Raw genomic sequence first — 27313 nt, forward strand, 5'->3', positions numbered from 1 at the left:
AACTTGTCTAGCTTGAAGGAGGAAACCAGATGGCTTGCTAGATTGCTCTGCCATAGGTCAAACGGATATCAACTGCGTTTTTTAAATATAGGAACCCCCAATTTTTGATACATATTCGTTTAGTACTTAAAGAAATATGAATCTTTTAGTTGGACCACTTTTTTCGCTTTGTGATAGTTGGCGCTGTAAGAGTCACAAACGTAACATTCCGCCAGTGCGGACGGCATTTGCTTCGTGATACATTACCCGTGTTAAAATGAACCGTTTACCGATTGCGGAAAAGGTCGATATCGTGTTGACGGGCGTGTGCTATTTATGCTGCTCGGTATCCTGGACGTCATCACCCAAGTGCCCGGACCGTTCGCCGGGTAGTTACGTTATTTCAGGGAACAGGAAGTGTTCAGCCACGTGTGAAACGTCAACTACGACCGGTAACAAATGATGATGCCCAAGTAGGTGTTTTAGCTGCTGTCGCGGCTAATCCGCACATCAGTAGCAGGCAAATTGCGAGAGAACCGGGAATCTCAAAAACGTCGGTGTTGAGAATGCTACATCAAAATCGATTGCACCCGTACCTTATTTCTATGCACCAGAAATTGCATGACGACCATAGCACCACCTGGTTTCCCCCTGCAAGCTATAAGAGTTTCGTTCTTTAAGTTTTTTCGTTTGATGCTTATTTCATGAGATATTTGGCCCGGTCACTATCAATGGACCACCCTGTATACAATGATGTGCAAATCTTAAGGATGACAGTAATTCTGACATGATGTGTCGGTATCACAAAACACAATTGGATGAAACTTGGACCGTACATAAACAGAACTGCTGCAGAATAATATACCAGGTAAACGATAGACATCCGCAATGAGACGAAAAGGTGTGACGCTTTTAGTCGAAGACAAGAATTAAGTGATGTCAACGCGATTGATGACAGTTCCTGGACACTATAAGAGGCGGAACACCGCCTTTAAAAAGGTGTATGACCAACACGGACTGTGATGCACGCTCTGCAAATTGATCCCACGCTGGCCACAAGGTTGGTAAGGACTTCTTGTGGAAGGCCCCCTTTCCTCCATCAGTGCGGATGACAACTGCCAGATCTTGGCTAGCGCCAAGCATCGCACATGTGCTCGATACGATTTAAGTCGGAGGAACGGGAAGGCAAGTACATTCGGCGAATGCCCTCTGGTTCCAAGAGTTCCTCCAGCCGCGCTGTTCGATGAGGTCGGGCATTGTCATCCACAAAAGTGCTGTCAGTGCTGAATTCAACCTTGTAAAGACGCATATCGGGAGGGAGTACACACTAACGTTGTCCGATGAGTGTACCGTGATCAAAGCTTTGGAGATCAGCACGCCTTTGCAACATTGTACCTTCCAGTATCATGACACCGGGACTATAAAACGCTGTTCGACAATGTTCCAGAGTGCATTAGGACGGTACGTATAGTATCACCGAACATAGAATGAGATTTTCACTCTGCAGCGGAGTGTGCGCTGATATTAAACTTCCTGTCAGATTAAAACTGTGTGCCCGACCGAGACGCGAACTCGGGACCTTTGCCTTTCGCGGGCAAGTGCTCTACTATTTGAGCTACTGAAGCACGACTCACGCCCGGTCTCAGAGCTTTACTTCTGCCAGTATCTCGTCTTCTAACTTCCAAACTTTACAGAAGCTGTCCTACGAACCTTGCAGAACTAGCACTCCTGAAAGAAGAGCAGGAGAGCTTCTGTGAAGTTTGGAAGGTAGGAGACGAGATACTGGCAGAAGTAAATCTCTGAGACCGGGCGTGAGTAGTGCTTCGGTAGCTCAGATAGTAGAGCACTTGCCCGCGAAAGGCAAAGGTCCCGAGTTCGCGTCTCGGTCGGGCACACAGTTTTAATCTGCCAGGAAGTTTCATCACCGAACATTATCGTTTTTGTGTACCAAGTGTTATGGTGTGAGGAACCACATTACTGCGTGAGAACACTGACTTCCAAATCTTTGAACACGGTTCACTCACCAATCAACGGTACTGTGACACTGTACTCCCTCCTCAGACTCGTCTTTCAGGAGACGGACATTGGATGACAATTTACGACCACATCTAACAGCGTAGGTTGAGGACCTCTTGGAACGAGAGGATCTTCGCCGAACTGAATGGCCTGACCGTTCCTCCGACGTAAATACCATCGAGCACGTGTCGGATGCATTGAGGAGAAGTTTTGCAGCATGTTCACATGCTTCATATTGCGACAGCGCGGTAAATAAAGTGTGGTTGAAGAGTTCACACGAATGTGCATATACAAATGTTCGTTAAAAAATGTTGGTGCGAATTTGGGCTCTCACGTAAGTCTCAGGGGATGATTTTCACCCTCGGTACATAAGTACACTGTTCCACACCCGCGCCTTAGTTATAGGCCGGCCGGTGTGGACGTGTGGTTCTAGGCGCTATAGTCTGGAACCGCGCGACTGTTACGGTCGCAGGTTCGAATCCTGCCTCCGGCATGGATGTGTGTGATGTCCTTAGGGTGTAAGGTAACATGGGATAATATGGAACTCTTGCAAGTAATTTAAAATTTAAAGCACAGCAGCAAAGATAATATGCTGGGCAAAATAGACCGGAAAATACTTGTTTTGTGTTTTGATGTGCGTTGTAGTTCCGTTGCATAGTGTTTTGGTTTTCTTACAATTGCAACGAATTATATAAGTGTGGTGATAATTTGTAAAATTATGTAATGTATTTAGATTTAAGTATTTAAATATCATAAAATATTGTAAACGAATTGTGGCCATGTTTAGCGATTATTTTGACTATTGCGGTGTCATGTGACCAGACTCAGGACTGTGGATATGAGCGGGAAAATCGGGGTGTTTTGCGGTTGGCCGTTGTGGTGGCGAGTTGGGAGCGGCAAAGTGCCGCGAGGGCGAGCATGGACGCCAGTGTATGCGAAGGAACAAAGTGAACGTGTGTGGGTGTGACACAAACAGTGTACGAATTGCACCGATTAGTATTTGTGAGCTTAAAAATGCATGGCCACTATGTTAATGGGTTTCTTTTGAATAAATAAGTTTCAGTCTGAACGTGTATAGTTCAATTCACTGCTCTTCAAAAGCCAGCCAATATCTAACTCAATAATGCAACCGTTTACTACCAACCCCGTTTGCAGATGAGCCACGTGAAAAATAGGTAGTAAACGAGCCAGAGTTCAGTTGCAAGGTTAGTTAGGTTTAAGTAGTTCTAAGTTCTAGGGGACTGATGACCTCAAGTAGTTCTAAGTACTAGGGGACTGATGACCTCAGAAGTTAAGTCCCATAGTGCTTATAAACAATTAGTTATAGTTTTTTAATTAATATTCATGACTGCAGTCTATGCTAGGGAACAAAAATTAGGCGAGTATTATAGCAAAATCATTTTTTCATGACACAGTTCTGTTGCTATTTATTAGCGTCGTCCATTTCTTTCGCACAATGAAATTAGCACTGGTGAGACGGTTTACAGTTTTACTTTAATAATAACTTAACTCCGAGCCCCCAATAGCAATAATGTAGGCTACTATAAACGAAAATTACTCAATCTGTTCGAACAGAACCACAAGTCCCACTCTCCTCTTAGTTCTAGCAGTTTTGGAGCGAAATCATAGATCATCACATGTTCACTTACGCCGCTATATACCTCGTAATTCTTACTCACAAAAATAATCGTAGAATTTCCAATTCAGCATATATATACTTGCACACTCGAACTATTAAATAATACTCTCTGTCGAAATAAATCGGCGCAAAAAAAAGTTCTTACCCAACCGACAACATGGGCAACCCACAAATGGCGCTCGCTCTCCACCCACTGGCCAACTCCCCAGCGACTGACCACTGACTGACCCCTGGCCAAGATGGCCGCCCGCTTATATAGGCTCTAACCTCTACCCCCCCCCCCCCCTGGCTACGAAGCAACAATCTCACCAGTTAAGATTACAAATTTTGACACATACGTCTTTCAACAGAAATAAGTACACCATCGGAACCACGCTAGAAAGTACATCTTTTTTACTATTTTGCATTAATTTCTATGATTATTCTATCGCCCGTAAATCAAGTTTTAGTTTTTGCAAAATTTCGCCATGTAGCGTAAATTTGTTTGTTGACATCTGTGCTGCAAAGTTTTAACATAGACCCGCATATAACATTGTTTTCAGACGTAATATATAGCGATCTACACATTGCGCTGCTCAAAATCTTCATATCTATAATAATTAATTAATTATGGGCGATAAATGTTAATAATAATTTGCAAACAATGAAAACTAATGCAAGTTAAGTGTATAGTATAACTTAACTAGTTTAAAGTACGTGTGATGCCACCAAAAATATTATATAGTGCCGGTCTTCACGACATGAATTTTCTATTGAATTTTAAAAACAATTTCCCATCAAACGTTGTTTAGTGCTCTTGACGAGCTTAATTATATATGAATCTTAAAATATGACTACGCAACGGCCTTGCCGCAGTGGATAAACCGGTTCCCGTGAGATCACCGAAGTTAAGCGCTGTTGGGAATGGCCGGCACTTGGATAGGTGACCACCCAGCTGCTATGCGCTGTTGCCATTTTGCGGGGTGCACTCAGCCTCGTGATGCCACTTGAGGAGTTACTCGACCGAATAGTACCGACTTCGGTCAAGAATACCATCATAACGACCGGGAGGGCGGTGTGCTGACCCCAAGTCCCTCCTATCCGCATCCTCCCCTGAGGATGACACGGCGGTCGGATGGTGCCGGTAGGCCACTCGTAGCCTGAAGACGGAGGGCCTTATTAACATATGACTATGGCACTCGATCCGCTATGACGAGAGTTTTTTAATGAGTGCTCGCTCATCCCTGTAAGTATTTATTTACTGTTTTTATTAATCTTTCAGGATTCGTGTTATTAAACAATTTTCAAGTTACTAAAAGTTTTGCGTTTCGTGACTTACACTCCTGGAAATTGAAATAAGAATACCGTGAGTTCATTGTCCCAGGAAGTGGAAACTTTATTGACACATTCCTGGGGTCAGATACATCACATGATCACACTGACAGAACCACAGGCACATAGACACAGGCAACAGAACATGCACAATGTCGGCACTAGTACAGTGTATATCCACCTTTCGCAGCAATGCAGGCTGCTATTCTCCCATGGAGACGATCGTAGAGATGCTGGATGTAGTCCTGTGGAACGGCTTGCCATGCCATTTCCACCTGGCGCCTCAGTTGGACCAGCGTTCGTGCTGGACGTGCAGACCGCGTGAGACGACGCTTCATCCAGTCCCAAACATGCTCAATGGGGGACAGATCCGGAGATCTTGCTGGCCAGGGTAGTTGACTTACACCTTCTAGAGCACGTTGGGTGGCACGGGATACATGCGGACGTGCATTGTTCTGTTGGAACAGCAAGTTCCCTTCCCGGTCTAGGAATGGTAGAACGATGGGTTCGATGACGGTTTGGATGTACCGTGCACTATTCAGTGTCACCTCGACGATCACCAGAGGTGAATGGCCAGTGTAGAAGATCGCTCCCCACACCATGATGCCGGGTGTTGGCCCTGTGTGCCTCGGTCGTATGCAGTCCTGATTGTGGCGCTAACCTGCACGGCGCCAAACACGCATACGACCATCATTGGCACCAAGGCAGAAGCGACTCTCGTCGCTGAAGACGACACGTCTCCATTGGTCCCTCCATTCACGCCTGTCGCGACACCACTGGAGGCGGGCTGGACGATGTTAGGGCGTGAGCGGAAGACGGCCTAACGATGTGCGGAACCGTAGCCCAGCTTCATGGAGACGGTTGCGAATGGTCCTCGCCGATACCCCAGGAGCAACAGTGTCCGTAATTTGCTGGGAAGTGGCGGTGCGGTCCCCTACGGCACTGCGTAGGATCCTACGGTCTTGGCGTGCATCCGTGCGTCGCTGCGGTCCGGTCCCACGTCGACGGGCACGTGCACCTTCCGCCGACCACTGGCGACAACATCAATGTACTGTGGAGACCTCACGCCCCACGTGTTGAGGAATTCGGCGGTACGTCCACCCGGCCTCCCGCATGCCCACTATACGCCCTCGCTCAAAGTCCATCAACTGCACATACGGTTCACGTCCACGCTGTCGCGGCATGCTACCAGTGTTAAAGACTGCGATGGAGCTCCGTATGCCACGGCAAACTGGCTGACACTGACGGCGGCGGTGCACAAATGCTGCGCAGCTAGCGCAGTTCGACGGCCAACACCGCGGTTCCTGGTGTGTCCGCTGTGCCATGCGTGTGATCATTGCTTGTACAGCCCTCTCGCAGTGTCCGGAGCAAGTATGGTGGGTCTGACACACCGGTGTCAATGTGTTCTTTTTTCCATTTCCAGGAGTATATAAGATCGATCTTTCAGAAAGTGCATATTGCTGACCACAATTCACTGCCGCATCGCTCTTCACCGTAAGTTATGTAGTTTTATCGTAAAGCGCGAAAAACCAAACAATGAATGCCCCAAGCAACGGGCCGCGTAGCCGCTTGGCGGTGGAGGCATACCACCGACCGTTGCAAATCTCGCTCTCGCGCGCCACGCGCTTCCGTGAATGGCGCACCATGTCGTGCGCTAGCTCTCCACAAAGCAATCCTTGCAAAAAAAATTGTTCAAATGGCTCTGAGCACTATGGGACTCAACTGCTGTGGTCATCAGTCCCATAGAACTTAGAACTACTTAAACCTAACTAACCTAAGGACATCACACACATCCATGTCCGAGGCAGGATTCGAACCTGCGACCGTAGCAGTTTCACGGTTCCGGACTGCGCGCCTACAACCGCGACACCACCGCGGCCGGCGCAATCCTTGCATACTAGACCTATTCATCTAGTAACGGGGGTTTTGTACCGTCACAGTATCCACAAATGACCATCCCGCAGCTATCAACCACCATGGTGGAGGAATGGAACGGCCTACCACAAGAACGCCTTAGCAACCTTGTAGCCTGCATTAGAGCGCATTGCTGACCGTGCACGGTCAACCGTTCTGGTCATACAGCCTATTAAGAACCGTGACACGCCTTTTGTAGTTTCCAGGGCACCATCATGATTCGCGGTGACTTCAGTGTCATTCTTGTTCGTGTCATTATTTCGTAATTCTTTCAGTTACCTTGTCCACCGTGCTGCAGCTGTTTTTTCTACTTATGGTACGAGTTTCATCGAGGTATGTTATTTGGCGGTCAAACATCACGCGGAAGTTACTTTCGTCTTTATGTTTTGCACATTAGTGTATGTCAGATGCGACGTGCATAAGCTGAATACAACATACAGCTTTTTATGAAGCTATAGAAGATTAACGATTATATAAATAATGTAATTAGGGAGTGTGGTACGAACAACAGGGTTCGAAGTGTGATCAGTTTTGTTACTGGGAAGGAGAATTGATGAGTCAGCACAGACGAAAGGGTACAAGAACACGAAAACAGACGCAGGAAAGGGCAGCTCACTGTCACGTCATCACTGATATTTACCTTGTATAAGGAAGCGACAGTGAGAGAAATAAAGAAAGTATCAGGGTGCCAGTTGTTAGCACGGGCAGAATATCAGCAACGTACGATTCGCTAGTGACGTAGGGGCGATGAACGGGGATTAAGTGGGGTGTGTAATAACTAATTATATACAAAAAGGTAAGAATGTGAGGTATACTGTGCGATGGTGGTGGACTGATGGGCAGTTAAATGTTAGAGATGAATCTGCAATAACAAGTAACAAAGATATAGTGACAAGAACTGCAAAAGGTAAATGAGCACTCAATAAAAAGACAGAAACGTGCTGTATAACTCGGAGCACAGAGGCTCCAGGCAGGACAGTACTGTCATTTGGTTGCGTGCTCAGCAGCGACGGATGGGTAATGCCGTAGTTCCGGTCTGGTCTGCAGAGGGCTACACATTTGCCGCCCAACACCAGTCACGTGGTCGGAAACAGAGAGTCGCTCTGTGGGCTTCACAGTCCGACAAGAGATGGTCGACTGGTGAGTGAGACGGAGAGGGTCTGCCTCCTCAACAGAAGCCGAGCCTTCTAATTACGTCGAGCGCCAATGGACACAAACCAGCAACTATTCTTGGCAGCTGCCGTACGTCCACCAGTTCATCGCGTCGTCACTGGACCTCGAAAACTTATTTGGAGTTGTTGACCAACTGGAACATAAAGTTTGATTCAGAGCGATGAATGTCAAATACTGTAGCTGACGTCTCATCTGTTCCAAACCAACATTACGATTGTATACAAGTGATTCCCCAATGAATAGTATGAATGTTAACTCTGATCAGTCACTCAGTAGCCGTGTTAGCCTTTTACTGCTCCAGAGCGTAGCGAACGTTGCTGAAGTGCACCCTGCAAAAGAGCTCAATATCGAAAAATGAAGCGATTATAAGCCTTTGAAATGTTGTGTTACAGGTGACTGTTGAAGATCCGATGGAAAGAGCGAGTGAAGGACGAGTACGTTCTTTAACGAGTGCACGAATGACATAATGAAGGAGGTAATGGTTGAAGATATAGAATGTTTGGACACGTATAACGACGTGAGTCGTCGCTGAAAACTGTAGTTGAATGGATGGAGGAAGGAAGGAAAGAATATCAGCAGGTTGTTTAGATATGAATGTAAGGTGGGTTGTGGCATGATGTGGGATTCAGAGGTTGTGGTGACATGAAGAGGATACATGCTAAGCGAGAGCAGTAGTAAACTATGTGAAAGCAACAGTAGCGCTGATAAGCGAACCTACAACATATTTAACTGCGCAACAGGTCGTTACAATATGCACTCCGTCTTCAGGCCACAACTGGCCCATCGGGACTATCCGACCGCAGTGTCATCCTCAGTTGAGGAGGGGTGTGTGGTCAGAACACCGCTCTCCCGGCCTTTACTATGGTTTTCTTTGACCTGAGCCACTACTATTCGGTCGAGTAGCTCCTCGTCGCTACAATATGGATGTCATATTTTTGTAATTAAGAGCAGCGGTCTACTATTCAGCAAGGGACATTTATTTTGCTTCATGCCCTAAGAGGAGGGTGGATTGCGCTAGTTTAAGGACATCTTTGTTCTTAGAAGAGGTTCCCAGTGATACCAGATACAGTTGGAAAAGTTTATGGATTGATCTAAGTGTGAGCGGATTATACACGACATTGGTTGAAACAGTTGTGAATGTTAGGCCGAAAGGTTTTAAATGTTTTTATATTTGTAAAACTAACAAAACGTTCTGCCTCAAACCAGCAGCTAGCAGAACACTAATCTGGCGTGTGGCACACCGTCCCAGTATGCACGTTCTACAATTATGTACTGCGTGACCTTAATTAAGTCATCAAACATTTTATAAGCAACAAACAAGTTCCAAGAATTTTCACATGTAAGTACCTATATAAACACAAGATTCTACAAAGTTAACCTTGTAGTAAAAGGGTTGGACAAAAATAAGGAAATTAAGCGAGAGATACATGCCTGAATATAAATACGGATGCTAACCAAGGTTTCATGTGGTGCTCTTTAATTGACCACGAACATCACAAGTGCAATGTCCTCAACACTTTTAAGAGACACTCCTGGTCAGAACAGTGATATGCGTAGCCTAGAGTGTATTATGTCGGTGCTACCTGAATTGCAAGGCTTATTTGGAAAGTAAGGAACGATCGGTCGCGAAATGGAAACCACAGTGAAAATCCGATGGGGTTTTGCGCAGGTGTGTTGGGCAGTGTCTCTAGTATGCCCGTAGATTGCGTTACGTCGTTCTTTTTAGTTCTGAGCACACAGGGAGCACATAAAGATACTTAGAACAATAGCGTGTCCCACCAAGTACGAGGGCCTGGTGAGAAATTTCGCCTAAAGCTATGCAGCCCACAATACATAAGTGTCGTGCGGTTTCTTTTTCAAGAGAATTCTCAGCCGCGTTCTGCAGAGGCAATGAAGATGCTCCTGCATCGTTTTCAATTGGAAATGTTTGACTACCCACAATACAGCCAGTAATTGTCTCACCTGGAGTTTCGTCTATGCTCACGTGAACCGCTGGCTATGAAGACAACATTTTGACACAGACAACGAGCTGTAGGCCTGCGCAGAGAACTGGCAGAAACCACTGGCGGCTGCCTTCTATAACGAGGGTATTGGAAAGTCGGTACAACGCTACGACAAACGTCTGAGTCGAATCGTCGACTATGGAGATAAGTAGCTGAAAGTTGAAGCTAACTGTTGTTAATAAAACAGTTTTGATTTTCACTGTCGTTTCCATTTCGCAACCTATCACTCCTTACTTTCCGAATAGCCCTCGTAGAGCTTGGGCAAATCGTCCGTGTTCGCATGGTGGGTCTTTCGTAACCAAGGAAGTCGAAGTATTTGATGTTTCAAGAGTCTCCGTATCGGAGATTTATACCGCATACAGGATAAGCGTGAAAATATCATCTGCTAAGTTACAACGTGGACGAGAGTGCGTCTTGTGTGATGGTGACAGAAGATCATTCAAGGTCATTGTGAGTAAATTATAAATGGATTACACCTGCAGAAGTCACTGCAGGACTCCATGTCGTAGTCACGAATCCTGTCAGAGCCAAAGCAACACGAAGGAAGCTCCGTAAGGATGGAATTGCAGCGCGAGCTGGAATTCCAAACCATTCAACAGCGCCGCTAATGCCATAACGTTGTACCGAAGCCACGAAGAAATGGAAGAATCTCATTTGATCGGATGAGTGTGTTTCACACTGTTTCCAACTTCTGCCTGAGTTTAAGTCCCAGGAGTGAAACAGAGCGGGTGTTCGGCGATTATTTGGGCAGCCATGTCATGGTATTCCATTGGCGCCACGGTTGCTCTGGAGACAGGATTGCAACTAGGATTACGCGAAAATTTTGTCCGATGAGGTCCATCGCATGGTACAATGTTTGTTCCCCAGCGGCGACAGGGTCCCTGTTTATACTGATCGAATCGTGCAGGACTGAGTTTGTGAGTACGAGGGTTAATTGCACGCCTGCGCTCTCCACACAGTCAGCGGATCTCCATATTATTGAGCCCTTTTGGTCAAGTGTGGAGACCAGAGTGCGTGATTGCCGTCTACCTTCATTATCGTTACCAGAGGTGGGCACTATTTTTCTAGGAGAATGGTATAAAATTCCCTTGAAAACCGTCTAGGACCAGTAGCTATCCTTTCCGAAACAACTTGAAGCGGTTTTGAATACCAGTCGATTTCGTGCAGCGAATTAGGCACGGCATGTGTACCACGTTTTTGGTGCATCCGTATTTTTGCCCACCCCGTTTCCTTTTATTCTAGATTTCCTTTGATAGTCAATAACACATTTGCTAGGCTGTAACAGAAAAAGTGATAACAGTCGTTGACCTGTTGTTTTTATGTTTGCTTACAGTGTGCTTTCGTATTCCTTGGGTGCGCTGCGAATTGTTTGTCAGTTACTTGTGCCGGTCCAAACAGTTGGTCGTGAGTGGACGATGGGATTTACCAGTGCAAGAAGAACCGACGTGCTTGTGGTGTATGGGAGTGTAGGAAGAATGCAGTTCGTTCTTGTACAGTGTACGCGGCAAGATGTCCCAATACAAACGAACCATCTCGGCCGTTATTTGTCAACCTCTTCGAAAAAAGAAAAAAAAAATGGTTGAAATGGCTCTGAGCACTATGGGACTTAACTTGTGAGTTCATCACTCCCCTAGAACTTAGAACTACTTAAACCTAACTAACCTAAGGACTTCACACACATCCATGCCCGAGGCAGGATTCGAACCTGCGACCGTAGCGGTCACGCGGTTCCAGACTCTAGCACCTAGAACCGCTCGGCCACCCGCCCGGGTAACCTCTTCAACTTACGCGAAAGTAGTAGTGTAATAGCTATACAACGTAACAGAAGGAAACAAGTGACGACAGAAGAAGGGGAAATTAATGTTCTTGCTGATGTTACTGTTGATCCGCACTTTAGCTCCCGCGTAATCGCACGAGAAAATGGCGTGAGTCTGGCAACTGTCTATGCATTCTCCATCGACATAGGTCCCATTTCTATCGTTATGTCATCTCTATCCATCAAGAGCTGCATTGATGATGACAATCGCGGTAACTCTTGTGCTTGGGCATTACTACAGGATACTCCAGATGTATCATGTATCTCATTTAGTCATGAAGCCACATTTACCAATCATAGCCAGGTAAGCAGCCGAAACATGCACTACTGGTCTGTTGACAATGCCTGTTGACGTCGTCAGGTGGAACATCAGAGCCATGGAGTGGTGAACAATCAACTCATAGACCCGTTTTTCATAGACGGAACACCGAACGCGCACAAGTATTGCAGCCTCCTAACGTACCATCTTCCACGCATACTAGAAGGCGTTCCTCTGGAGACCAGGAAAACTTGTAGTACCAACATGATAGCTGTCCGACTCACAGTGCCACAAGTACCGTAGCTTGTCTTCACAAATTGTTTCCAAAACGATGGACTGAATGCAGAGAACCTGTAACTTGGCCGGCCCGTTCACCGCATCTGATGCCTGTAGACTTTTCTCTGTGGTGAAAGCTAAAAGACTCTGTCTAAAAGAACATACCAACTACATACAATGATATGCAACGACGAGTTACTGCAGCCTGCTGCGACATGTCCGCTAAAATCCTAGCCCATGTGCAGACTGGAAGCTGCTGCTGGCGGTGGTCATTTTGAACATAACATACACTCCTGGAAATGGAAAAAAGAACACATTGATACCGGTGTGTCAGACCCACCATACTTGCTCCGGACACTGCGAGATGGCTGTACAAGCAATGATCACACGCACGGCACAGCGGACACACCAGGAACCGCGGTGTTGGCCGTCGAATGGCGCTAGCTGCGCAGCATTTGTGCACCGCCGCCGTCAGTGTCATCCAGTTTGCCGTGGCATACGGAGCTCCATCGCAGTCTTTAACACTGGTAGCATGCCGCGACAGCGTGGACGTGAACCGTATGTGCAGCTGACGGACTTTGAGCGAGGGCGTATAGTGGGCATGCGGGAGGCCAGGTGGACGTACCGCCGAATTGCTCAACACGTGGGGCGTGAGGTCTCCACAGTACATCGATGTTGTCGCCAGTGGTCGGTGGAAGGTGCACGTGCCCGTCGACCTGGGACCGGACCGCAGCGACGCACGGATGCACGCCAAGACCGTAGGATCCTACGCAGTGCCGTAGGGGACCGCACCGCCACTTCCCAGCAAATTACGGACACTGTTGCTCCTGGGGTATCGGCGAAGACCATTCGCAACCGTCTCCATGAAGCTGGGCTACGGTCCCGCACACCGTTAGGCCGTCTTCCGCTCACGCCCCAACATCGTGCAGCCCGCCTCCAGTGGTGTCGCGACAGGCGTGAATCGAGGGACGAATGGAGACGTGTCGTCTTCAGCGATGAGAGTCGCTTCTGCCTTGGTGCCAATGATGGTCGTATGCGTGTTTGGCGCCGTGCAGGTGAGCGCCACAATCAGGACTGCATACGACCGAGGCACACAGGGCCAACACCCGACATCATGGTGTGGGGAGCGATCTCCTACACTGGCCGTACACCTCTGGTGATCGTCGAGGGGACACTGAATAGTGCACGGTACATCCAAACCGTCATCGAACCCATCGTTCTACCATTCGTAGACCGGCAAGGGGACTTGCTGTTCCAACAGGACAATGCACGTCCACATGTATCCCGTGCCACCCAACGTGTTCTAGAAGGTGTAAGTCAACTACCCTGGCCAGCAAGATCTCCGGATCTGTCCCCCATTGAGCATGTTTGGGACTGGATGAAGCGTCGTCTCACGCGGTCTGCACGTCCAACACGAACGCTGGTCCAACTAAGGCGCCAGGTGGAAATGGCATGGCAAGCCGTTCCACAGGACTACATCCAGCATCTCTACGATCGTCTGCATGGGAGAATAGCAGCCTGCATTGCTGCGAAAGGTGGATATACACTGTACTAGTGCCGACATTGTGCATGCTCTGTTGCCTGTGTCTATGTGCCTGTGGTTCTGTCAGTGTGATCATGTGATGTATCTGACCCCAGGAATGTGTCAATAAAGTTTCCCCTTCCTGGGACAATGAATTCACGGTGTTCTTATTTCAATTTCCAGGAGTGTATGATGGTCAATTGTCTTGTCACTGGTCAGAATCAACACAACTAGTGTATGCACTTTTGATGTTCTTTGTAAGGATGGGTCAGATAGTAGCCCCATAGTAGGGGATTTCATTTTACTTTTTATTCACTTTCAAGAGTCACTTTCTTCTCAAGCCGTAGCCGGCAGCGTCGGCTGCCTGTAATTTTTCCATCCCACGGTCTGGCAACAGGAAGTCAGCAAGCATGTCGATCATATGCTTCCCTCATGTGCTGACGAAGTAACCCCATCTATGCGACGCTGACCAGTCCACGTTCTGGAAATTTCCATGCTGCCCTCGCGGGTACCTCCACTTCTGACCAATCAGGGCGGAGGAATCTGTGTGGCCGTATTGGATGTACCCAGCCGCTCGCCACAGGGCCTTTGTGATGAAGATCGCGCGCCCTGTAGCAGTCAACATCTCCTGCCCTTCCCGGTGCTGCGGCGCCACTGACTTTAACTTCCCGGACACCGCTTTTCCGTAACTATGCGAACTACGGTTCGCCCCTGACTACGCTCTGGCTTACTCTCGCCTCCCTAGGCCTGACTCTGTGACCCTTTAGAAGGCACAAGTGGCCAATAAAGGACACATTACTTAAAATCTTCCTAAGGGTTCTTTCACGCCCACCACCTTCCGATCTGGCTGTCTTACATCTTCAATGTGTGGTACCACAGGTACTGTACAAGTGTTGGTGTGGAAACTTTTCAATGTACGATATCTCTTAAACGACTCGCACTAGAATCCAGAAACAAACACCACAGACTTTCTACATTACCTTACTTTTAGTTTGTTAATATCAATAGAAGTGAGACAGGGTTGTAGCCTCTCCCCGATGTTATTCAATCTGTATATTGAGCAAGCAGTGAAGAAAGAAAAAGAAAAATTAGGAGTAGGTATTAAAATCCATGGAGAAGAAATAAAAACTTTGAGGTTCGCCGATGACATTGTACTTCTGTCAGAGACAGCAGAGGACTTGGAAGAGCTGTTGAACGGAATGGATAGTGTCTTGAGAGGAGGCTATAAGATGAACATCAACAAAAGCAAAACGAGGATAATAGAATCTAGTCGAATTAAGTCGGGTGATGCTGAGGGAATTAGATACGGAAATGAGGCACTTAAAGTAGTAAAGGGGTTTTGTTACTTGGGGAGCAAAATAACTGAAGATGGTCGAAATAGAGAGGATATAAAATGTGTACTGGCAGTGGCAAGAAATCGTTTCTAAAGAAGAGAAATTTGTTAACATCGAGTATAGATTGAAGATAGATCAAGTGTCAGGAAGTCGTTTCTGACAGTATTTGAATGGAGTGTAGCCATGTATGGAAGTGAAACGTGGACGATAAATAGTTTGGACAAGAAGAGAATAGAAGCTTTCGAAATGTGGTTCTACAGAAGACTGCTGAAGATTAGATGGGTAGATCACATAACTAATGAGGAGGTATTGAATAGGATTGGGGAGAAGAGAAGTTTGTGGACAACTTGACTAGAAGAAGGGATCGGTTGCTAGGACACTTTATGAGGCATCACCAATTTAGTATTGGAGGGCAGAGTGGAGGGTAAAAATCGTAGAGGTAGACCAAGTGATGAGTACACTAAACAGATTCAGAAGGCTGTAGGTTGCAGTAGGTATTGGGAGATGAAGAAGCTTGCACAGGATAGGCTAGATTGAGAGCTGCATCAAACCAGTCTCAAGACTGAAGACCACAGCAACAACAACAATGTCAATAGGCAGAATTCTGTTTTAGAAAGTGCATGGTTGTACAAAAAAATACACTTTCTGAGTGTTGTTACAATCCGTTTATTGACATAAGAGCCCCTGACTAACAATCCATTTTGTGAAAAGAGCACATTAATAGCACTTTTAATTTTCGTAACATTTGTGGGGCTCGTTTTAGGTGATCCACCCTGTACATGGTTGTGTGTCATGGTAGACTATCAATCACAATTCAAAAAAAGTTTTATTTCGTTCAGCAAAGGAAGTAATGGAATTTTTGTTAGTCTATCGAAGTTATACCAATTATTTGTAGGTTATAGGTTATGGCACTTAAAGTGTGCGGAATCATAGTAAAACTTACTGATGTTGGTGACGCCTTCCCACTGGACGACGGAGAGCGCCTCGTTGGCGTACATGAGCCAGGACAGGTACTGCATCCACTCGACCGCCACGGGCAGCGTGCTGCGGGCAGAGAACACCACAGCACAACGGGCGTGTCACTTACACGTGAACGTCTGTCTTCTAGAACAGACTTCCTACATTCTATATATGAAGACGGTATCTGTTGTTTCGGACATGTCCGCAGGAACAGATACTATCGGTGACCATGCAGCTCGATAGAATGAAATTACAATGTAAGTCAACGGGGACAGTTCAAAATGTGTGCCCCGACCGGGACTCAATCGTGGGAACTCCTGCTTACGTGGCAGACGCTCTATCCATCTGAGCCACCGAGGACACAGAGGATAGTGCGACTGCAGGGACTTATCTCTGGCACGCATCCCGTGAGACCCACATTCGCAACTTATTGTCCCGCACTATATCATAGCGCCTCTGCCCAGCATACTCATTACTCGCGGCTTTCGGATATGTCCGAAAGAACAGATACCATCTTCTTCTGTGCGGATGCACAAACAGAGCCCGAACTCTTACGGGAATCGGAAGGCGCGAGTTATGAGTATGAGGGTCTGGGGCACTAGGAATATAGTGCGGGACAATAAGTGGGGAATGTGGGCCTCACGTGCGGCGTGCCAGAGATAAGTCCGTGCAGTCGCACTATGTGTTCTCGGTGGCTGAGATGGATAGAGCGTCTGCCATGTAAGTAGGAGATCGTGGGTTCGAGTCCCGGTCGGTGCACACATTTTCATCTGTCCCCGTTGACTTATATCAACGCCTGTATGCAGCTAAGGGTATTCATTTCATTGTAATTTCATTCCTTCACTCTGTCACAGAAGAAGTACCATCTACTTTCATTGTAGTGCATTCTTTTTTCTGACTTCCCATTTAGCTTTCTTATCTGCTATTGTTGTTCTCGTCACAGGAAGAACATCTACAACTAGCAACTTCACCATTATTGTAACTAGTCTACAGTCGTAGTTAATTCACTGTTGTGCCATTACCGCCTCGAACATCCTACTTTAACAATATCTGCTAATACTTCAACTGTTAATACTTTTACTACACTTCGATTGCAGCTATTATACATAAGTACTGATTGTATTACATTTTATATTGATTTGGTCGTTGGCCCAAAATGTACAGCTCAGTGGTGTACTGTCTTGCGCCAATAAACTTGTTAGCTGTAAGAACTTTCGAAATGGTTTCTGGAGCAGATTCACACTGGGGACACAGGTGACACATTTCCATTCAGTAGTATGTTTGCCGTACTGTCCCTAAATTGCGTTTTTGAAAGGACAGGGGTGATTTCCTTCTCCATCCTATCCCAGACCGAGCTTGCGCTTCATCTCTAATGACCTCGACGTCGACAATACGATAGTCTCTAATTCTTCTTTCCATTTTTCGTTTTTTGTACGCACTAATCCGAGCAAGGCGCGCATTCTTCACTGTTTTGTGAGTGTGCTCAATTACTGTGTGGCCTTGTTGCCTCTAGGTAACACAGCGACGCATCTGCACGCATCACTTCACTTTACACTGATTACATCTACATCTACATGACTACTCTGCAATTCACATTTAAGTGCTTGGCAGAGGGTTCATCGAACCACAATCATATTATCTCTCTACCATTCCACTCCCTAACAGCGCGCGGGAAAAACGAACACCTAAACCTTGCTGTTCGAGCTCTAATTTCTCTTATTTTATTTTGATGATCATTCCTACCTATGTAGGTTGGGCTCAACATAATAACTGTGCATTCGGAAGAGAAAGTTGGTGACTGACATTTCGTAAATAGATCTCGCCGCGACGAAAAACGTCTTTGCTGTAGTGACTTCCATTCCAATTCGCGTATCATATCTGCCACACTCTCTCCCCTATTACGTGCTAATACAAAACGAGCTGCCCTCTTTTGCACCCTTTCGATGTCCTCCGTCAATCCCACCTGGTAAGGATCCCACACCGCGCAGCAATATTCTAACAAAGAACGAACGAGTGTAGTGTAAGCTGTCTCTTTAGTGGACTTGTTGCATCTTCTAAGTGTCATGCCAATGAAACGCAACCTTTGGCTCGCCTTCCCGACAATATTATCTATGTGGTCCTTCCAACTGAAGTTGTTAGTAATTTTAACACCCAGGTACTTAGTTGAATTGACAGCATTGAGAATTGTACTATTTATCGAGTAATCGAATTCCAACGGATTTCGTTTGGAACTCATGTGGATCACCTCACACTTTTCGTTATTTAGCGTCAACTGCCACCTGCCTCACCATACAGCAATCTTTTCTAAATCGCTTTGCAACAGATACTGGTCTTCGGATGACCTTACTAGACGGTAAATTACAGCATCATCTGCGAACAACCTGAGAACTGCTCAGATTGTCACCCAGGTTATTTATATAGATCAGGAACAGCAGAGGTCCCAGGACGCTTCCCTGGGGAACACCTGATATCACTTCAGTTTTGCTCGATGATTTGCCGTCTATTACTACGAACTGCGACCTTCCTGACAGGAAATCACGAATCCAGTCGCACAACTGAGACTATACCCCATAGGCCCGCAGCTTGATTAGAAGTCGCTTGTGAGGAACGGTGTCAAAAGCTTTCCGGAAATCTAGAAATACGGAATCAACTTGAGATCCCCTGTCGATTACCAATGATTCCTCTGTTCCCTGTCGAGGCCGTGTTACTTCACAATTCCGTTACTGGGATAAATGAGCAATGAATTATAGCGGTTCTTTCTCGTTTAATGATCGTGGCTAATAAAGTCAGCTCTGGTCCTCGTCTACTAAAGTTACACTTTTGTCTGACACAGCATCGGCTTAGAAATTTAATCAAAACTTTCTTTCGCTCTAATTGAGTCCTGGAAGTTCCTGCTTGATACATGCTCAGATGGAAACCCAGTTTTAAGCAAAGAAGGGAAAGCAGAAAGGTGGAAGGAGTATATAGAGGGTCTACACAAGAGCGATGTACTTCAGGACAATATTACGGAAATGGAAGAGGCTGTAGATGAAGATGAAATAGGAGATAAGATACTGTGTGAAGAGTTTGACAGAGCACTGAAAGACCTGAGTCGTAACAAGGCCCCAGGAGTGGACAACATTCCATTAGAACTACTGACGGCCTTGGGAGAGCCAGTCTTGACAAAACTCTACCATCTGGTGAGCAATATGTATGAGACAGGCGAAATACCCTCAGGCTTCAAGAAGAATACAATAATTCCAATCCCAAAGAAAGCAGGTGTTGACAGATGTGAAAATTACCGGACTATCAGTTCAATAAGTGTCAGCTGCAAAATACTAACGCAAATTCTTTACAGACGAATGGAAAAAGTGGTGAATGCCGACCTCGGAGAAGATCAGTTTGGATTCCGTAGAAATGTTGGAACACGTGAGGCAATTCTGACCCTACGACTTATCTTAGAAGAAAGGTTAAGGAAAGGCAAACCTACGTTTCTAGCATTTTTAGATTTAGAGAAAGCTTTTGACAATGTTGATTGGAATACTCTCTTTCAAGTTCTGAAGGTGGTAGGGGTGAAATACAGGGAGCGAAAGGCCATAAACAATTTGCACTGAAAGCAGATGGCAGTTACAACAGTCGAGGGACATGAAAGGGAAGCATTGTTTGGGAAGGGATTGAGACAGGTTTGTAGTCTCTCCTCGATGCTATTCAATCTGTATATTGAGCTAGCAATAAAGGAAATAAAAGAAAATTCAGAGTAGGAATTAAAATCCACGGAGAAGAAATAGAAACTTTGAGGTTCGCCGATGACATTGTAATTCTGTCAGACACAGCAAAGTGCTTGGAAGAGCAGTTGAACGGAATGGATTGTGTCTTGAAAGGAGGGTATAAGGATAAACATCAACAAAATCAAAACGAGGGTAATGGAATGTGTTGGAATTAAATCGGGTGATGCTGAGGGAATTAGATTAGGAAATGAGACACTTAAAGTAGCAAAATAACTGATGATGGTCGAAGTAGAGAGGATATAAAATGTAGACTGGAAATGGCAAGGAAAGCGTTTCTGAAGAAGAAAAATTTGTTAACATCTAGTATAGATTTAAATGTCAGGAAGTCGTTTCTGAAAGTGTTTTTATTTAGTGTAGCCATGTATGGAAGTGAAACATGGACGATTGACTAGAAGAAGGGATCGGTTGGTAGGACATGTTCTGAGGCACCAAGGGATCACCAGTTTAGTATTGGAGGGCAGCGTGGAGGGTAAAAATCGTAGATGGAGACCAAGAGATGAATACATTAATCAATTCAGAACGATGAAGGCTGCAGCAGGTACTGGGAGATGAAGAAGCTTGCACATACACTAATCAATTCAGAACGATGTAGGCTGCAGCAGGTACTGGGAGATGAAGAAGCTTGCACAGGACAGAGTAGCAAGAAGAGCTGCATCAAACCAGTCTCAGGATTGAAGACCACAACAACAACAACATGCTCTTTCACAGTAATTGCAGTCTTCAGCTGGAGGGTATTTCTTTAGTACCTGATCTAGTCCGCTATGTGAGACAGGTTGAAGCTGACACGTACGTGTATGCAAATAGCCTTCGCCATCTTGTGCAAACACAAGCTGTTTTTCAGCATGTTAGTACACACTGCTAAGATGATTTCTGCTGCCGACCATCTACTGGGGAACTTCAGTAATTGAGGTTCGCGTTCAGGGAAATTGGCAATATCAGGATAGATACTGAAGCCGTTTTTGCTTACCACCGTGGCATGGTTCTCCATGCGATAACCGCAAGCTTACCTCTCGATCTGTGTGGCGACGACGAGGAAATCAGGACACATTTCCAGACTTATGTATAGAGATCGTAGATCCGCGATACTTTATAACTACAAGGGATACTGCGTAAGATACACTTGTGGGACCCATTCTAGCATACTGCTCAAATATATTGGAACCATACCAAATATGACTAACACGGGATATTGAACGCATACATGGAATACCAATGCGCACATATTTCTTTGATGCACGAGATAGCGTTATGAAAATGCAGAAGAAACCAGAGCTGGCAGATACGAGAAGATAGTTGGAAACTATTCCGTGAAAAACTAATATAAAACTCCAAGTTCCAGTGAGGAATGAAACTCTCTTCATACCGTTCTTGCGCTGATTGCAATGCCAAGATCACATTAATTTTTACCGGGCTCCATACGCGAAAGGAACAAGAGAAACCTTAATATAGGTGCAATGGGAAGCACTGCTTGTCATACTCCTCATAGTGGTTTATAGAGTGCGGATGTAGATGTGTGTATTACGAGAAACCGCATAAATGAGGAGCAATTCTATTAATAATGGCGGCACTAGAGTGATTTTGACACAGCCAGTCACGTGTTAATGAAGGTGGCGTGTAAGAAACATCAGATCGACGTGGCGTGTGCTATATACTTGGATACGCAAATCATTGGCATTGCTGTACAGCCGCACTATGTAAGTAAGAGTAATGCCATCTACGTGGAGCGCTCAATAAGTAATACAAAAAAATTTCCCGCCAAATTTCGGTTCAAAAAATATGGAATTTGTTAGGGGCGTAGTCGAATATACCTGCCTGACATTGTACAAAAGCACGGTAAGCCGTTGGGCGATGCGGCTATCAACATCGCAACAAGATAGTGCAAACCTCTCCGATCTCCCTAGTGCCTGCCGGCTGTAAGGCTGTGAAAAAAGAACTTCAGTGCATTCGCCAGCAGAAAAATTCAAACGGGTTTCGCCTTCTCCATGACAAAAAAAGGCCTCACACAACTCAGCGCATGTGGAAGGAGCTCACAAAACTTGATTTGACTGTTCTTCCTCATCCACCCTATAGCCTGGATCTCTCTCCTTTCGATTTCCATCTGCCTGGCCCAACAGAGGATGCACTACATGGGAAGCAGTGCGTCGGTGATGGGGAGGTTTTTGATGGAGCAAGGCGTTGGCTCCGACGTCGACCAGTGGAGTGGTACGCTGCCAGTAAGGTCGCGTTAGGCCATCGCACTGAACGTAGATTATGGGGCCGCTGTGACCGAGCGGTTCTAGGCGCTTCAGTCTGGAACCGCGCGACCACTACGGTCGCAGGTTCGAATCCTGCCTCAGGCATGGATGTGTGTGATGTCCTTAGGTTAGTTAGGTTTAATTAGTTCTAAGTTCTAGGGTACTGATGACCTCCGCTGTTAAGTCCCATAGTGCTCAGAGCCATTTTTTGAACGGAGATTATGTTGGAAAACAGGCTTTGATATCCAAAACAATGGCGAATGATATGGTGTTTTGGAATCGTGAATAAAACCAACCTGTTTTCAGAAAAAAATATGCCGCATTAGTTATGGAAGGCCGCTAATACATTGTTTAAAGAAGAAAAAGTTCCGAAATTTATGTCTCATTCAGATACTGCACTTCAATTTTGGTTATACGTGAGAAAATAATTTTACTCTTCCTGTAAACAGAACGAACGCCTGCCAGCACTGGTCGGAATTCGACAGCGACACGATTGTAAAACCACGAGTGTGTTTTGTCACTCTGCACTACTGTTGCTGGAATTTTTTGGCATCCCACGGCTTTGATTCAAATATGGAATCAATGGATTGCTGGAGGCACCACTCAGCTCCATGCAAGGTATCAATCAGCCCACACGTCTAGCGCTCGAAAGGACAGACATATTGTTCCCTGGGCTGTGTGTACAGTCATTTCAAGTTTCTTGAGATACGAAATGAGGACGTTTGCTGCAAAGTAAGTGTCACATGGACAATAGGACGACGTCTAGAGAACGACAGACTATCTGTTAGGTGACCATTGCTGCTGCTCCTCTTGACGGAGCAGCTGAGAGATGCGCGTCGACAGAGGTGCGTCACTGGCAACAGTGGACACAGAAGTGACGCCACGACGTCTTTTCAGAGGAGTCCTCGTTCTGCGTAGAGTGTCCGTGGGTGTAGACTCCAAGGAAAGCGAACGATGGTAGATTGCATTCACGTCATGCGCGCCTAGCACATTGAGTGACTGTTAGAGGTGCCTATGAGTGCAAAACACGATCAACTCTGGTCGAATAGCAGATAATTTGGACAACACGGTTTACATTTGTGAAATCATAACACATTCAACATTGTTGTCACTCCTCTTCACTGCGTAGGTGAACTTGAGGTTTTCTAGTAAATTTACAGAGTAATTGCACCATAGCCAAGCAACGTAGAGACACATATCATTTTACACCCCACAGTTTAAAGATTAGGAAATTTACTTGCTTATATGTATGCTTGCATCAGTACCAATGTGTTAGATTTGTCAGAAACAAGGGAAACCTTCCCCTCTGGAAAAAGTTTTACATTTGGCTACAAGGATTTCAAGTGGAAATAAAAACAAAAAATAGCTTCATAAGTAAATATTTATGACAAAAATTGATTAAATGTAATTTATACATAATTTACTTCCAAATGGTAGTCCTGAAAACATTGTGGTACACGAAGTCCAACACTGCAAACTTTATACCACCATCTGTTTTCTTTTCTTACCAGCTTTCCAGTCTTTTTCTTTGCTTTGTGAGTGCAAATTTTACGGTACTTAGTTGACAGTGTGTGGTATCTTAGTGGGAAAATACCGACCAAAATTTCTACCTCGGCTGGTTGCCTGTGTTGGTTGAAATGATCGAATATCTCCTTCTGCAACTGCCAGGTTGATGATAACTTTTTTTTACAAATTATTCTAGAGATATATTTTGGTTGGTAACATCCTTATACAAAATAAAACCATTCCACGTAGATATTAGAAAATTGTGAAAGAAATATTTTCCTTGAATTCGTTGTTATTCTTGCAAAGGGGTAGCAGCTGTAAAGCTGACTGAGATAGTCTTGTACATGTTAGATTATGATTATGTTTGGCTTTATTGTTCTTGTAAGACCTACTTTTCAACATACAGAAATCTCATTGGTGGTTGCCTGATGTTTCGTGTAGAGGTAATATACATCAAATTCAAATTGCCATTCGAGCGCTAGAATGAGGCCCTTTCTGTTCTTCGTCACAGTTCCGATAGCTGATGTCTGATGGTTCTACGACTCCGCCGCTCCTAGCAGACAAAATGCGAACAAGTACGGCTATTCTACAGCCGGCAGTCGTGTAGAGTGCGAGAAAACAGATTTCAGGTAATGGAAAAGCTGCGCCCGTACGGGCATTGCCTATACGGTCGATCGATGCGCGCCTGTGAGGCGAACGAACGTAGTATTGAAATTGTTATGGCCGATAGCGCTGTCCTGTCTTTGAGGTCTCCCTGACGTTATCTTTCAACAAAGAAAGCAAGACGGCATCGTGACCATGCTGTCCTGACCTATCTAGATACAGAGAACACTGCACTGTTACCTTGGACAGCATGATCCATAAATCTCTCACTCTATGAAAACAAGTAGTCACGGGGTATCGAGAGAGTGTCAAGCGCTCACACGATAGTGGCTACTGAACTTTGGCCCTGAGTTGATGCAGCATGAATTGAGATACCCGTACGTCCCATGCAACTTCGACTCTGTGTCCAGCCTGATTATAGCTGTTGTTGCAGTCAGAGGCGACAACTTTCTGTATTAACTTTCGCATTCGGTATCCCTCAAAATCAGCTATGCATTGCTGCAGCCACGGGCCACAATGGCTCTATGCGTTACAGGAGAGTCGGCGGGGTTGCCTGCAGAGCAGGAGTTTGTGACAAGACCACACCTAGAGTTCTGGTCCGATTCATAGAGGGCGCCGCTTCTGCTGCAGAGTATTGCACGGTCTGTTGCTTGAATTTCTTGGAGCTATTAGCTAACCTCATTACGACTTTCATAAAAGTAATTACTAGTCGAACGTCTCTAAAGCGGTGCGTTTGAGAAGACAGTTAACTGCTGTATGTTCTTTATACGTATATACAAAATGCATGTTCCGATTGACTGACTCACTCGCTGACTTATCATCGCAAATCTCAAACTGCTAAGAATTGAAACTTCAAATTTGGCGAGGTTATTGATCTGGTAATATAGGCGTCGTTTGATAAGGGATTTTTAGAACTTCCTTCCCTAAGTGGGGTAAAATAGGGGATGAGAGGTTTTAGAAAATATGTCACTATTACGGCAGTTTTGAAGCTAGACGTATGGAAATTGATATTTGGTTTCTCAGTCAGAAATTAAGAAATACATTTTTGAGAATTTTTGGAAATTTAGCCCCTCTGGGGGTGATACATTTGGTGAAATTTTTCGACGATAAATTATTATTAAAGAACTACTCAAATATTTTCAAAGCTACATCTGTGAGAATTGCTATTTCACATCTCGGCTACAAATAAAAAAATAAGTTTGTGTGTGTATTTGGAAATTCAAACCCTAAGTAGGTGAAATAAGAGACGAAACGTTTTATGAAACGTTTCATTATGAACATGTTTTGAATCTTAAACCTATGAAAATTTTCATTTGTTTTCTCAGTTAGAAATAAACAATGCGAGTGCCACTGTTTTTGGAAATTCGCCTTCTACGGGGGATGAAATACGGCCACACTGGTTCACTGACCCATCATCGCCCAGTCGAAACTGCTAAGGACAGAAACTTGAATTTTGGAGAGGGCGTGGATCTCGTACTGTAGGTACCGTTTAAGAAATGATTGTTCGAAAGTCCACTCCTAAAGGAGTTAAAATAAGAGATAAAAGTCTTTTCGAAGAATATCACTATTATGGCAGTTTTGTCAAACTACGAAAATTGGTATTTGGTTTCTCAATCAGAAATAAAAAAACGAGTTTCTCAGCATTTTTGGAAATTCAACCATTAAGGGAGAAAAATACGGGTGAATTTTTTTAAAAGTAATTCATTACTGGAGAACTACTAAGGCATTTTTAAGGCTACATCTATGAAATTTGTCATTTGACTTCTTGGTTAGAAATAAAAAGAAACTTGTTTCAGTATTCTTGGAAATTCTGTCCGCTAAGAGAGGGAAATAGGGACGAAAAGACTTATGAAATTATTTCATTACGAAATCATTTTCAAAGTTAAATATATGAAAATTTATATTTGGCTTCTCTGTTAGAAATCAGAAAATACGTGTTCCACTGTTTTTGGAAATTCAACCCCTTAGAGCGTGAAAAATTGGTGAAAATTGTTAATGAAATATTTCATTTTATTAAAAAATTTTAAAAAGTAAACCTATGAAAAACTGTACTTCACTTTTCGGTTAGATGCAAAGAAATATGTGTGAGGTAATGAAAGTTCCTATGAAAATATCACTACAAGAACGCAGAAGGCATGATTAACAAAAATCTTGGACTCCTTCAACCAGAATCGCTTTTTGGTCAAATGTACATTCGGGAAAGACCATACTTCTATGGCTTAAATTAGCGTGAAAAGTTTTGAAGGTGTTTCAATTTGTTAACAATATAAAATTTTGATTAAAGTAAAACCAAAAAAATCTGTGCAGACCATGTAGACTACGTGAGCGAAGCAGCTTGCGCTAAGCTACTTCACTAATAAAACTTTTACGCAAAAATAATATATTTCATGCATTCTCAGTACAGCACAAACTGCTTCATGTATTCGTCCTGTTATGCTATATACGCGCAGTAGGTTGAATTTCATTATTTGCTGTCCTCCAAGTGTTGCAATTTTAATGGCCAGCAATCGACAACCGTGTGCTTTGTGCAACCTCACACCATTCTTCTTGCAATCTCGTTCTGTCACATTAGCAGAGTGTAAATGCATTGTTGCGTGGGAGCATGTACACTTTTAAAATGTATAGCATTATGTCACACAAAACCTTTGAAGTGTAAGTATATGGAGACTTTTAAGTGTCATGTAGTTCCTCGTGTAGATGTTGAATACTGGTCTACGTTGCAGACACAGCCAAAGGTCATCAGAACTTCATCAACTGAATTCTGTGCAGAGTTAAGCTGTGTGCACTGCTGCATCATAATGACAAATTAAACAGAAATAAAAAAGTAGCTATCAAATAAAAATGCATAATAGTCATGTCGAGATGTTTCTTGTTACCTGAGGTTCACGAAGAGCCCAGACATGATCATGAGGACGTAGTCGAAAGGCACCAGATACGCCATCGCTGTAGACACCGAGTCGAAAGCCGAACCGAAGAAGCAGCCTGCAGTAGCACAAAAGCA

At 44.8% G+C, this 27313-nt stretch overlaps 1 protein-coding gene across 1 annotated transcript in view; it reads right to left on the reverse strand.

The window, feature by feature from the left end:
* Window positions 1-27313, reverse strand: part of LOC126355290 (protein scarlet-like) — a 142553-nt gene that overhangs the window by 22094 nt on the left and 93146 nt on the right. The window contains exons 12-13 of the mRNA XM_050005579.1: window positions 27189-27294; window positions 16186-16286 (exon numbers count right to left, since the gene is read on the reverse strand). Of these exons, the coding sequence (XP_049861536.1) occupies window positions 16186-16286; window positions 27189-27294 (207 nt within the window). The remainder of the gene's footprint in view (window positions 1-16185; window positions 16287-27188; window positions 27295-27313) is intronic.

Source organism: Schistocerca gregaria, chromosome 3 (assembly GCF_023897955.1).
Source record: "Schistocerca gregaria isolate iqSchGreg1 chromosome 3, iqSchGreg1.2, whole genome shotgun sequence".
Taxonomy (NCBI): domain Eukaryota; kingdom Metazoa; phylum Arthropoda; class Insecta; order Orthoptera; family Acrididae; genus Schistocerca; species Schistocerca gregaria.